At 44.1% G+C, this 15,072-nt stretch overlaps 1 protein-coding gene across 2 annotated transcripts in view; it reads right to left on the bottom strand.

The window, feature by feature from the left end:
- The window catches only part of BMPER (BMP binding endothelial regulator), a 147,924-nt gene extending 146,770 nt beyond the window's left edge, over positions 1–1,154 (bottom strand). Inside the window, exon 1 of one of the 2 annotated variants that reach the window (XM_066556478.1) lies at positions 1,087–1,154. Coding sequence is in view for 1 of the 2 variants with exons in the window: in XM_066556469.1 (XP_066412566.1) it covers positions 597–711 (115 nt within the window). In the remaining variant the exon portion in view is untranslated. Of the gene's footprint in view, positions 1–596; positions 729–1,086 lie in introns of those variants that run through there. The other variant, XM_066556469.1, reaches the window with a different exon arrangement.
- Between the last annotated feature and the right edge of the window lie 13,918 nt (positions 1,155–15,072).

Raw genomic sequence — 15,072 nt, 5'->3', positions numbered from 1 at the left:
AACCTAGACTTTCTTTGTGCCCCAGTTATAGCAAAGAAGGACGCTTTTTCTTCTCTCGGATGACGTGTGGAGAATAACGAGTACTCCATGCAAAGCAGGATACGTCTATAACGATAGATCCAGAGCTCACTGAAATCAGCAGAAAGCTGTCCATTACACTCTGAGAACCTGGACCAGCACAAGCCCTAAACCAAGCATCCTTTTAATGCACGGCAACCACTTGGCAAATGAGTCAAAATTAGCAGGCTGACTGTCAAATGGAATCAAATTAGGAAACCCTTTACATCCCTAATGCTGATTAGTCGGTATTCTGTCATGCTGGACTCACTCCTCAAAGTCTAATGGCTCCTCGCCTGCGCTAGAATTTGATTCTGCGTTTCGCTCCATGCCCCAGATCTCAGGAAGATAAAACCCTCGAGGGGAAACAGGGAGAATGGGGCGGGGGAAGAAAAGGAACAAGAAACCCTTTTTTGTGGGGGAGAGAGGCACGGTTGCTGTGCTCACCTGCCCCAGCCCACGCGGGCGCACCTCGGGCCGCCCTTCCCGCGCAATGCCACCCGGCGCAGGTGGGCCCGCGCCGCCCGCGCCCGCCGTACCTGTGAGCAGGGAGGAGGCCGGCGCCCCGGGCAGGCACAGGACGCCCAGCAGGACGGCGGCGGAGGCCGGGGAGAGGCGCGGGGCCGCCGGCCAGCCCCCGCCGAGCGGCGGCATCGTCCCGAGGATGCCGCTGCCCACCCGCCGGCTGCGGGGCAGCGTCCGGGACGCGCCGTCGGGCGGCGGAGCCCGCCCACCCCCGGCACGCCCGGCCCAGCACCGACCCCCGGCGCCGGGCAGCGGCGGGGGGGTGGGGAGCGGGACGGGAGACCGCGGCCCGCCGGGGAGTCCCACCCCACGGCGGCACCGGGGGAGGGGACTGCGGGTGCGGGGAAAGCAGCTGTCAGCGCCTGCCCCTCGGCCCCGCACCCCCTCTTTCCATCACCCCCCTCCCTTGCCCGCATCCCTTCTTATACCTTCCTCTCCCCATAGTCCCTCCTCCGGCACCCCCCGGCCCCCATGCCTCCCTCCCCCCCCGGCGCACACACGCACAGACAGGCTGCCAGCCCCAGACCCCGTTTCCCTGCCGGGAGATGCCCGGCCACTCCCTCCCCGGCCCCGCCGAGCACCTCCCGGCCCGGCGGCGGCGTCGGGGGGCTGCGCCCGCGGCCGCTCTGCGGGAGGGGCGGGGGAAAGGGAGAGAGAGGATCGAGGAGAAGAGGAGGAAAGAAGAAGAGGAGGAAAAGGTAGAAGAGGAGTAGCAGGGGAGGAAACGCGGATCCTCGGACAGGGCCGGGGTACCTGGGCAGAGCGCGGCGGCTCCGGCTGCCTCCGGCGGGCTCGCCCCCGGCTGGTGTCAGCGCCCTTGGTGCTGCGGGCAGGTCTTGCCAGCCGCCAGCGAGCGGCGAGAGGGAAGGAGGGAAAGAAGGAAGGAAGGAAGGAAGGAAGGAAGGAAGGGAGGGAGGGAGGGAGGGAGCGAGGGGTCGGAGGCTGTCCGCCGGGAGCTCCGCGGAGTGGCTTCGCTCCCCGGCTGCCCGCCCGGCCGGGGCCGCCGATCTCCCTCGCCTCCCTCTCCCGCCGCCGCTCCCCGGAGCCGGCCGCTCTCCGAAGGGGCTCCCCCGGCCCTCCCCGCCTGGCTCCGGGGCTGCCTGTCCCCCTCGGGGCGCCCGGAGCTCGGCACGGTGAGGGCTCGGCCGAGGCGCTGGGGAGCAGCCGGGGGCAGCTCCCGGGCCGCGCTGTCCCTCCCCGAGCCCGGCCCGCCGAGCGCGTCCCTCGGCCCGTCGCTCCCCGGTGAAACCTTTGCAGCTCCTCCTTAACACTTGCCACTTGCAGGTCCACGCTTTGCTGTCCCAGGTGTACACACGGGCAATGTTAGCGACAGACATCCCCGACAGACACCCAGCGTTTGCGCTCACAAGTAGGCGCGGGGTATGGACGGGATGACACTCGGGGCGTGTGGCAGGAGACTCTTCTGTGACAGATCTTCCCCAGCCTGCTTTACAAATCGATTTCTTTCAAAGTGTGATGTTTCACGTGGGGAAATGAACACTGTCTGAAATTTACTGCTCTGACAACAAGCTGAAAAATGCTTTCATATTTCTGCACGTTCTGATTTTATTTCTTTGCGGGCTGCATGTGAGCTGTGATTTCCAAAATGCTTACAAATAGTGGAAAATCAGGTGCATGACAGGCTGGTGTATACAGGACTGCTTCAAATACATTTTACTTTCCAGCAAGATGCAAGACAATTTGATTTGCAAGTTCATTTTGAGAGTAAAACCCAAAAGTCGAGACCTCTGAAAGTCTACACCTTTGCTCTAAAAAGCAAGATACGTACACCTCACTTTCAACACAACTTGTCACCTACCTTTAGGGTAGAAAGCAAAAGTCCTAAAACAGCTGAAATTGCACCTATGGGAGGGACTGCAGAAAACTGATACTGATCACCTTCTGGACATCGCTATCAAAATCTCTCTCCCTGAGGAAGGAAAAGCTACTTTTTTCTTCCAGCCTCAATCTGTACAGGTTGAAGCTGCATAGGAACACAGAATAATCTAGATGCCATTACCAGGGTTTTATATATACAAGCGAGGTCCAAAACTTTCTCCACGCTGTGCAGAATACATTATAAACTCAGTATATAAGTACAATGCATGTAACCTGGAAATATTTTTTTTTTCTGAGAAATATAATTTTTACATTTCCATGCATTTTAAACAAAGATAAGCCTGTAGAGGTACATATTATTATGCACTACTCCAGAACAGATTTTCACACATCCAGATGTTTTTTCCATTGGAAAGATGTACTGAATCTTCTGGTAAACTGGCCTTTTCTTTCTTCTCTATCTGTAATCAGTGGTTACATTTCCCTTTTCTAATTACAGTGCAGCCACAGCCTTTCTAAAGCAACAGCCATAGGAAAAATAAATCTACCCTGATAATTTCTTAAGTGACAACTACCACAGGAGAGTACTTATATTATCAAATGCATCGAATCTTCTCTTTATGCTGGTCTAAAATTCATTAAATATTAACATCTCCCGGTGTGAGAAACACACAAATCACAATGAGGGCATCAAATAACAATCCAGGCGTCCAAGTAACAGCAGGGAACATGCTAAAATAGTCTGGAAAATGCAAAGAGGAAAGTTCTTTACAAAATGAAGACAGGAGGTGACAACAACTGAGCATCATACTCAATCCCTGCCATAATTCATTCACTTAAGACAAATACTTCACAAAATCATACTAAAGCAGAGCAGTCACAAAGCAATATGTCCAGATTTGTGACATGATTTTCCATGGAAAGAAACCATTGTCATCATGACTAAAGCACCTTCCACACACTGATTAGGCCTGAAACTTACCTCTGAACATGTGCAGCATGAAAACATTGTCCATGGGGTGAGCTCACTCCATTTGTGCATCTTCTGTTGCGGCAGCAGTGCTGAGGAGAGGAATTTGTTCGTCTTCCTTGCTTGGAGCACCTCCTGAAAAGGGACTTTAGGTCTCCCTGTACCATGGCTACTCCACACCTCACTGCCTATTGCTGTCCAGTGGAAGAGCCTGCTGAGGACTGGTGCTGCCTCCGAGTCTCCCTGGTTCCCTATCTCCTCTGTCATCGGGGAAGAGGGGAGATGAGAGAGACGCTCATCCTTAGCAGCAACCTTTGTTGCTTCCTTGATATTGATAATGATGACATAGCACAGGGGAAGATCACTCATTTAAATCTCTCATGAAGTAAAACCCAGCCTGGGAGGGAAATATGCCATCTTAATCCTCCCCCACCTCAGTTTCACCCGCTCAGTGCTACAGGTTTGTCTTGGCTTTTTATCTCTCCTTTACCCATTCTGCCAAGCCTGCCTTATCAGGGATCAGCATCCTTTTTCAGTGTAATGTTGTGTTAAGTTTCAAGGTGGGTTGATTATTTTTCTCCCTTTTGTATTCCTATTTAAAGAGATATCTATTTTTCCAAGCAACATTCAAAGCTGCGGTCATTTTAGCAAAATCAGAGGGTCACACTGAAAAACGGTGTCCTGCTATCAGATACATACAGAGATTTTGTGCTATGGCAGCAGTTAAAACAGAAGTCATGTCATCAGACCACTTACCTCTTTTGTATAAGCATTGCATGGTATCAGCTGTTATTGAAAGGATATGTTCATTCATTAGTTCTATTTAGTGGTCGGCCTTGGCTCTTCCAGCTGATGGAGCAGTAGCTGTTCACAATTACCACTTTGTGCAGAGCTCAGCTCCTTCTCCAGGGATGCTTTCCCAGTGGTCAGCCATAAAAGAATGTCATGGTCACCCAGCACCCACCCTAAAAGAAAAACAAAGCTTTATGGTTAACAACAGCAACAGTGAAGAAGGCAGTGATCACATTCACATTTCTCTTCATGATTTTTTTTTGCAAGTCAAAATCCCTAGGAGGCCCATTCTTCATGGGCTAGGGAATTCTTCCAGAAGTGGCAGAAGGCAGCCATGAGTCATTAGAATTAGCATGTATTTTCTTTTTTTTTCTTTTGGGAAGTTGCTTTTCTAGGTCTTGGGCATAGGTTCTTCTAGAGCATCCCTATCATGAAAGAAAGAGTGCAATAAACATGCTGCATGTACATCAACACTGCAGGTGCCCCTGCTTTTATTACTTTTATTTTGTTATACATTATTCTAATACAGTTTCTTTGTGTTTATGAAACTCTTAGCATAAAGAAGAAATTATGACCCAGATATACACTGTCTTGAAGGCTCTGTAGATTGGCACAAGTTGCTGCTTCCAGTTCTGGCTTGCTAAAGAACTATGCATTTACAAGGTAGTGAAGGTGGTTTGCATATCTGATCAAGCTTACACATTTCTATTGTTATTAACAACTTGCAAAAGATAAGGAACTCTCCATCCAGTAACTTACACCATCAAAACAAAGGTCAGGGTGAACACATTTGCTGTAGTTGAAGGCTGATAAGCTTCAGCCCTAAAAATTCTTGCAGAAAGACCTATAATTTGGGAAAGTGTTTTACTGTCATGGTGCATAGGCACACAGCAATTGAGAAGCTCAGTAGTAACTCATAGAATTGTGATGAAGACACGGCACTTTCCTGCAGGAGAGCAGCTGGGAGTTTGCAGTTCATTCCTCAGTTCTGAGTGGGCTGCAGCCTTTGAAATGTCTTTGCATGTTCATTCATTTCAGTGCTTAATCCTGTTTTAAAGTTAAGAGTGTCTGCCAGTGTGGACAAACAGTATTTCTTGCACGCCACTTCTCCTCTAGGAGATGATGTTAATAAACCTCAAGAGTGGCCTGATTATGTCAAAGAGGTGCTCCTGACAAAGCTCCCCTTCTGCAAAATATTCAGGAAACTTAAATGGATGCAAGCAAGGTCTGAAGACCACACCAACAGGTTTTAAAACTGTAACAGGATTAAAAATCACATATGGTCAAAGTCTTTAAATAAAAGCAAAGTACAAGAAGTATCTAAAATTTACAGTGAGACTTACTTGCATAAATGTTTATAAATTTTATCAAACAAGTCATAATTTTGACAGTTTTCCATAAACCCCTGGAACATGCAAAGCATTTAATTTATTTGTGGCAAGATAAAGATAATGAGCAGCATTTTAAAAGTTTATTAACATAAAATGTCCTGGCACAGTCATACTTACATACTTCTATTGTTTAAATTATATTTTCTAAGAACTCTAAAAAAAAAACCTTGCAAAAGGGAGCTTCTGATTGCAAAAGCATTCAAAATTATCCTCATCATTTGTATTCATAGAAAAGTAAACCAACCAAACAGCATAAACTAAACTGGATACAAGCACCAGCCATACCTCAAACTGAAAAATGCTTTAGTGCAGCAGAAAATATGGCTCCAATATGGAGACAATAGGCTGCTGAAATAGTCCATATCAAATATGCTAAAACAACAACAAAAGAAGTAAATTACAGCAGAATGCTGAGGCCATCCCAGTGATGGGGTTCCCAGCAGAAGCTGTTCCAGAGGCCACAGGCCAAGCAAATAGAGTAAAGCAGTGTATGCTGGTACTCCTTTCTGTTATTTCACAAGCTGCAAATAGCTTGCCTTACAGAGATAATAAAAATTATTTTATGTGAGTTATGTGGGTTTTTGTTACATTTACTCTTGAACATCTGCTGTGTCTGATAAAGGATAAGAGCTAATGAAATCACATGAAGAGTGGCATACATGGAGTACTGCTTTGTTTCCAATTTGTGAGACAAACCAAACCCTGCATTTTGCTTGCCTGTTCTACTACCTAATGAGTGCAGCAAACGAGGAGTACTCAATAAACATTCTATAAAATGGAAGATTGATTGATTAATTGATTGATTGGAGATGACGATGGACCCTGTCTGTATTAGACAGGTTCTTTATCCCACTGCCTGCCCCTGCAAAAGACAAAATATGTTTATTGTGACAGTAGACAGTTCCTTCCAGCCAGGATCCAGTTGAAAAGCAGCTGCCTCTACTCAGCACAGAAAGGCAAAGGCTTTCATTTTTGCTAAAAGACAAGTCTCCATGGTATGCATGCTGTAAGAGCATCACTTCACCTACTAAGAGTGTACTCCATGAGTCCATTCCTTTTGCTGCTGGTCTCCTTCACAGCAGAATTTCTCCCAGGACTGTTTTTTCTTTTGAACGACAACCAAACGCTCACAAACTCAGCGGTGAGATTTGAGGAACGAAATGCACGGGCTCGGAGCCTGCTCTCCCGCCCCCGGGTGCCCTCCTTGGCACCCACGCGAGGCAGAGGAGCTCGGTGAGTTTCCAGCCGCCCGCGGGGAAGGAAGCGCGGCCGGGCGGGCCGGGCGCTGTGCGCGCCGCCGCCGGCAGGTGGCGCCGTTGGGAGCGCCGAGCGCAGGGCGGGATGAGCCGGAGCCGCTCCCAGGATGGTCCCGAGCCACGGGTGCGCTGGCAGCGAGCGGGAGAATCCGTGTGTCACCATGTCTTGATCCCATCTGCACCAGCGAAGTGCTCTCTTGGTTTATTCTCGGCATGTGGCTTTTCTTTTAACTCTTCTGGCTTTGTCTGTACAGGACATTCGCTTTTGCTGTCCCTGCGACACAACTTATTTTATCCGGAAACAAAAGAGTTTTACAATATAATAACCCCTATTTATTGTTATTTTCCAAATACAATGCCTAATCAATTTACTGATCACCTTTTATCTTCAGTATATTGGCTACACAGCATTACAGCTGGTAATGTTGTATACAGCTCCTTACCCTTCCTTCTTGGCTTCTGACTGAAGCACACTCAATTAAACAATAATAACCGATCGGTCCTGCTGACTGACTGTACCACACATACAGAAAGCAAAGATCCGACAATCATAAGCAGCCTTGTAAAGCCCCATCAATCAGGATATGTCCAAATAATGCACCTGAGCAAACTGGGGCAATCCTGCACTGATCTGCCAAAATTTCTGCAAGTTATGCAGCTTCATAATGAGTAACATGACCATTATTAAAGAAGCAATACTGCAAGATTTAATAACTGAGCTGCCCACCACTCTTACTGGCTTAATTAAACTCTGGATATTCTGCCTATGCTTAAATCATTTAGGTGCACGTACACACACACAAAAAGGCAGAAATAAGAAAGTATACTAGCAACAAAGAAGAAATTCATTAAAAATGCATTTCATTTTGCTACTGATTTCCCCAGGTCAGATTAATCTCAGACCTTCACCAAAAAGAAAACACAGAGCCACTCGGGCAAGGGAAAAAATGCACTTCCAGAAGGCAGTGTAATTCATCTACCTGCCTCTCAACTATCTAAGGCTCTTTCAAGAGATGAGAGCAACATTACATGTGCCAGAGGTGGGCTTTTGGTGTCATTACACAAATCTGCAGGGAGTTTTTGCCAAATCCCTGAGTTTTCTAACAGTAGCATACCTCCAAATACATCACTTAGAAGCATGAGGTGAACAGAGACAGGGAATAGTATTTACTTTGGGAAAGTATCAGTCACATGTCTTGTATATATTAGCAGGTTAAACCCAGGAGAGGTAGCTGAATTACTTGTGACCAAAGAAAACAATTAATCAACAGTTTTAAGGCTTCACAGAATTTTAAATATGTATTTACATGTGGTATACACTATTTATTTTAGGTATCTTTAAACCTAGACTCTGAAGTCTGAAGTTGGCAGAAGATGGAAAACATCTTCTGAGAGGTTGCTTGGTGATAAACTATTTTCAGACAGAACAGAATTTGTGGCTTAGGGGTTCTGGGGTTTCAATTCAGCTAACTTGAAAAACAACATTGAGCTGCCTCTTTACCAAGTTACTTAAAATTCTAATCAGTTTTAATATTGCTATATATTATTTTAATATTGATCTAATTATCTTCATTATTCTTATGTTTGGATTAAATTGAAGTCAGTCTATATGGATGTAGGGTAGCTTGTATTAGTATGGAAGTCAAATAATAAATAAGACCGCTAGTATTAAACAGAGAAAACTATGCTGCTGAAAGTATTTTGGAAACTGCTCACCATGCTAATAGACCACATAATTTAGACTTTTTCCCTGGAAACACTCACACATTGGAGTAGTCCCAATGAGGTCAGTGTGAATAATCCCATCATGGGCAGAAGGTCCTCTCCTGAAAGCACTTTTGGCAGCAGGTGCCTATAGGAAGCCAAGATAACTCCATTCAAAAGTGGGGTGACTGCAGCATCAGGGTGCCCCTGTGTTCAAGGCTCACTTTGTGTTGGATTACCCAGCAGTGAGTGCTGTGCAGTCAGCCAGCCACACCTGTGGCCTGAGGATACACAATCATGGTCCAGAAGGACACTGAGGACACTCCACCCCATTTAGTTATCCTTCACATTCCAACTGGCAACAGACCTAAAATAATCCACAAACTCAGCTCAGCGGCACCTAGGGTCACCCAGTGTTCCCTGGAACAAAGTGGTTTAATGGAAACCAGATAGAAAGAAACCCAAAAGTCCAACTGGAAACCTCTGGAGAAAAGATGTGTGATAGCTCCATGTTTACAGACTACACCATGCAAGCTGCATGACTTGGCTGCCCACTGGCATCCCTTGGATGGCTTGAGTGGGACAGCTGCAAGATGGAGAATCCCAACCTTTCCCTAGAGATCAACCAGAATGGCATTTCTAAGCTTTCACAATTACTTTCTTAGATGGATTCGTTTTGAAGTAGGTGTTTACTTTCCTAAATGCTCCTATGAAGAAAGAAAAATATCAAATAACAAATTACAGAATTGAGGGTTTCTCCATCCCACTGTAGAGCTGCTTTCAATTGCTGCTGTGCCAGCAGTAATGAAAACAACTGGACTTCTTAAAAGACCATTTCTGTGCATTTGTATTTTTTAAAAAATCAACCTCATGATCCAAATGATGATGACTCCTCATCTGAGCATTTCACAAAATGACAATGCAGGCCATCTATTAGAGAAAGTAATTCTGTGAGCACTAGCCAGCGCTCACAACAATTCCACAATTTGCCTTTGGATCCACTCCAGCTGAATGAATAGACAGCACATTTCCCAAAATGCAGGAATTTTGCTGCCATGAAGCACACTGAGGACAACAATCAGGCCTCAGCTTTGTAATGATGGGATTTAAAAAAATGGCCATTTAATTTAAAATAGTCTGTGGTTTGTAAAGCTGTTTCTGCAGAGCACACAAGCACACGCTTTCACAGGCCTTCAGCTGCTGGCCCAAGTGCAAAGAAGGATTAAGGCAAGACAGCTTGAATTTACATGATGCAAACTAGAAGGATCAGGAAGAAAAGATGGCTCTGAAGACTATACTTTTTTTTTGTCCTAAAACAGGGATAATACAAACTAAATAGTTTTTTTTACAGCTAGCAAGATCCAGCCAGATTGCAAAGATATGAGCATGGGAGCAGCCAAACAATAGCTCTATTCTCCCACAACCAATTTCTCCAAATCTGGAGTCTCACTTTCTGGGTTCCCACACTGAGCCGCAGGCCTCAAGTTTAATTAGAAAATGAGTGCAATCCAAAAAATTATTGATTAGCTTTGATAATGAAGGCCTTAGCAAGGCAAAGGACAGGGACTGAACCTAGCCTAGCAGTGTGGCACAGTAACCCTACAATATTCCCATGGGCACACAGTGAAGATGAAGAGAGGTGTGGGAAACTGTAAGGAAAGGCAAAAAACTCTAATACCAGCTTATGAGTATTTGCTAAGCACCACTCTGTGGTATAGTTTACAATGGGTGGAAAATACATAAAGGGGAGCCAGAATATGCCTCTGACATTAACTGGGTGAAGGCCTATTGCTCCAGGAATCTGTGGTGAGTTTTAAGGGATGCTGGCACAACCTCTGCTGGAGTTGTGTGCTGGAGCAGGAGACTTACCCTTGAGAAGTAAAACTGGGAGCATTCCCATTTCTGCTGTGTTCAGGAGCAGAGAGGAGCCTGTGGGGAAGGGGGAAAAGGGCTACTGCACAGCTCAGGGGCTCCACAGGGACACTATCTGAGCCTTGACTGAACCCAGATTCATTCTGTCCTAGTTCAGAATAAAACCCACACTCTGTTCTCCACAGAAGGCACATGACTAACAGTCTAGCCTCGAGGAACAACGAAGTAGGCACAAAAAATTAAGAAGGAGAAGGGTGCTCCTTTTGCTTGTACCCTATGGCTGGGGTTTTTTTTGAACAGAAATGTCCCCTGGCCACATTGGTGAGTATGTTTACCATTTTGGGAGCTGCTCCGCCACACCCATGGGATGGTGAATCAGGGAGAGTTATACAACTTTGCTATTTATGGGAGGTTTCACCCACTTACCACTGCTGTGCTGCTCTCTCTGCTCGCAGTTGTGCACAACCAGTTTTGAAGGATGGGTAACCAAGAGTAAAAATGATATGGAGAAGGAATAATTTGTCTTGGAACTTGGTGAATAAAAATTTACAGTAGTGAGGGCCATCATCAGAAAGAGACAAACAAATTTCAAATCAGAAGTCAACCTGGAAATTATTTGGTAAGGAATCCCCATACAAAAAGTCACAGTGCATGTAGATTTCCATAAACATTATGAGAAAGCCTCCCCCAGCTCTACTGCAGCAATCCAAGTAAACAAATATTCAGGTAAATTCCTGAACTCACTTCCTAGCTCAGCCCCCAAGGTATGGACACACCCACTGGTTTGAGATCTAAGAAACCTAATTCAGCTAAACACTTCAGGGTTCAGATTTGTGTTTTGGTATCCCTAATTTTCTTCTCAGTGCAATGTTTTTCTTTTCAGTGCAATGATCCTGAACAGGTAGGACCAGACTGTGTTTCTGTGCGATCAAATTGTCAAGCTGAAGGTAGGGAGCTCACCAGGTTTAGCATCTCTCAGCATTCTGTAAACTGGAAGCCAAAAACCAGTGGGTAGGCTCGAAAAAGTTGATCTTGGTGAGAAGCAAGAAAGGTTAAATGCACGAAGCTCTGTTAGTCATTGGGATTTATTTGCTCAGTTCTAATTTTAACTTTGGTTAGCCCAATAAAAGGTATCACATCACCGTCTGGGTAGCTGTCGTACAAAAAACAATGCAGCTACCAACTTTCCTCCTCCATTGGATGACATACTTGGGCAGTAGCCCTTTAAAAAAACCATCAGCTTCTTTAGTGCACATTTGGTTTTCCATTCATATTTTTCCTGATGGTGAAAGCAATGTTATTCATCCCAGAGAAGAATAGATACATTGTATTTCAAGAGTTTAACCAAAACATGCAGTTTGCTGCAAATTTTCCTTCTTTCAGGATTTTTAAAACACACCTACAAAGCGGTGTGTTTGCTGCTGGGCAAAATCATCAATTTACAGTCAGTGGAATTTGGTAGGAAAAAAGGTAAAAGGAAAAAGAAATGAATGACAGAATTGCAAGAGCTGACTGCTACTTACAAAAATGCAGATGATGAGATCAAGGACTAAAAGCAAAGACTCCTCTTCCCATTAAATGAGCTAATAAATGTTAAACATGGAATGATTTTTTAATAAAAGAGACAAAAATAGGAAAAAAAACAAAACATTTCTCTGTGGTAGCTGGCATGGGAGCATTTCGACATGATTCTGCTGGGAATCCAGTTCTTTGGGTCTCCTTTTCCTCCTTCTATGACTTCTAAGCGCAGTCAGAAGGGACAAACCTCTACATTTGAAATACTGTTGTCCAGAACAATGGGGGAAATGCTCCCCTCACAAGTGACACTCCTCCTGACTGCCTCTGAGACGTGTGCCCTGAAATAGGCAGTCCAGAGTCATGATGAAGGAATCACGTCGTACCACCATGAAATATCCAGTTAATGCTGGAACAGGGTGTTCAAATACACTGCCAAGAGAAATTCTCTTTGTTTCTACTGGATCAGAAGCAATCACCACATATTAACCAAGACGTATTCTTGCGAGTTCATAAGCCCAGCCACGGCTCAAATGAAAGGAAGACACTACACTTCCAGGCAGCTGGAAAAAAGCAGTTCCTGTTATATATGCAGTAATTTGACTGTTCTCCAATATTTATGGATCTTGACTTCATTATGCCATCAGGGAAAAAAAAAGTACAATATTCCCCTTTATGTCTCTTGTAATTGAATCCAACCATGAGTATAAAATAATGTGAGCATTTGAAGTAACTATTAATTACTGACTGCTTTCTTCATAATGAATTGGAGTATCATCTGTTATAGACCAACTTTTTCATATATTCTCTAACACTTCCAAGATGCTGTAGGACTAAGCTACCCTTTAAAATTAATGCAGTATTAAAAATCAATAGAATAAAAACTTTTTTTCTTTCCCAATAAAGCTGTAAACTTTGCAAATGGTCTCATCAGATTTTGCAAAGTAAAGAGGACTGGTCTAAGTCATCCTTGAATCATACCCTTGCTGTTTCCTTGCTTGTCTAAGAATAGCACCTGTGCTACCTTCATTAACAATGATATAATGTCTCAGTCTAATCAGAGGACAATGGAGCTTCCAATGTTTAAATAGTATGTGAAATTCAGGAAATAGTAATTGTAACAACCAAATCAATTTAGAGAAACCATCACAACTTTTTAAAAGACAGAGGGCCAAGCTTTGTGCTGATCAAATGTCAAATTAAGTAAGATCATCCTTCTTAACAGAATGTGTTTTGGAAATACTTTCTTTCCACATTCTCTTGGTTGAGGAGCAGAGAGAGAGCATGTTGCCCATTGCTTGATTTCCTAAACTATTTAATAGTGTTGCTATGATTGTTGAAAAGTTGCTATCATCATCCTAAGAGTGACTTCATCTATAAGTGACTGAAGTATCATGAATAAAATGCTCTGGGGTTTTATTTTGCAAGTGCCTGTTTCACATGCAGCGTCACTCTCTGCAGAGAAGCAATCACTTCTAGGGTGCAGTGTGGCAGCTGTTTAATGAATACCCAGTAGCTGAGCCTCATGCACATTGTATCATAGGAATAGTACCTTCTGGAAAGATCCTCATAATCTATTACATCGTCTAGCTAGGAGTTCAGTGGTGCTAATATGTCATCTTATTTTGACATGCAGCCCCTAGCAGGAGACTATGGATGATCTCCTGTCAAAATCAAGAGCAAAATATTCACTTAAATTTATCAAAAGTAGATTTGGGCCTCTAATCAGGTTACAGTAATGAGTCAGGATGAGTCAGGATCTCCCTTCAAGATTTCAGGCCAGGCAGCAGCTTACACAATTGGAACAGCTTTTATCTTGTTTCTACATCTGCATATACGGTCAGTCTGCTGGAGCTGTGGTGGAGGGTGAGCTATGATTGGCACTGATCATTCCCACTTAGGAAGCCCTCCAAGTCTTTATTCTGCTTATAAAGACAAATGAAAATATCTTATCAAACACTGTTATCATTTTGTTCTACAGCATTAACTGGTTTTGCAGAAAATAATTTCCTAAAGGAACAGTTTTTATGATGACAGTGTGGTGTTACAGTGGTGCTAGCAAACAAATGAACAATACAATATGTTGATGCTTTATCAAATGGAAAACACTCTCATCAGAGTTAACATCAATTTACATGGTGTAGCCTGAGGGTGGGGATCTCTTCCAGGGCTTCCTGCTTACTTTCATGATTTTTTTTACCTGATATGTAAGAATCCTTTCATTTAAAGCACCAGAATGGATATTGAAATCTTCAATATAGCAGGTTCATCTGAAAGAATGAATGCCTCTTACAGACATAGTAAATACAAACACATAGCAATATATGTAAAAGAAACATCAATCTACAATAAGTGCACATGAAAACAAATTGGTATTCTACTCCCTTTCCTGATTGCAACGACATTAAACTCTTGGAAAATACCGCAGTGTTTTAAAACAGTAATTATACTAATTTAAATCTATGTTCATATTTCATTTGTTTGTACTCCTTGATATGGCAGATGTAAAGATAGAGCAGTCAGGACACTTTGTCAGACAAGACCAGGGCAATTCAATTAGCTGGGTTATGCTTCCATCCCATCATTAACTACAGCACTTGCCATACACTTAATGCAAACAGAAGTGCAAATTATCCCTGCTGTGATCTGCTAGTCTCCAGGAAAAAAGCACATTTCCCCAGGTTAGAAGCTCCTATGCAGCAAACAACCAGCTGTCCTGCAGAGGAGGACAGAAATAATCATTCCTGATACTATTGACTATTACAATAATTTACATGACAGGGGACAAAAAAAAAATTAGAGAGGAAGTTCAAGACTCTAAAACAAGCAACTTTTTTCACTGTTACCTAAAAAACAAACTCATGTTGAACTTGGTCTGCTAGAGTATTAGATAAATTCTCATTGGACAAACAATGGATTCATAAGCTTTCCCGGGTGAATTTGTTAATTATAAGCCTGGCCCTATGGACATGTGCCCTCAAACAGATCAAGGCTCGTGAAGCAGCATAATGCTGTGCAAACTTTACCTTTGAGCTGCAAAGGAGCTAAGTCACCTGCAAACAGCACATGAAGATACCACATAAATACCAGAGCAACCTCATGCTGTAAAGGAGCAAATGAAGAAAGCAACAATATAAGAAGCAAACAAAGC

This window comes from Molothrus aeneus, chromosome 1 (assembly GCF_037042795.1).
Source record: "Molothrus aeneus isolate 106 chromosome 1, BPBGC_Maene_1.0, whole genome shotgun sequence".
Classification (NCBI taxonomy): Eukaryota; Metazoa; Chordata; class Aves; order Passeriformes; family Icteridae; genus Molothrus; species Molothrus aeneus.
Note: the sequence above shows the minus strand (reverse complement) of the source record. Positions and strands in the feature narration are given on the sequence as shown.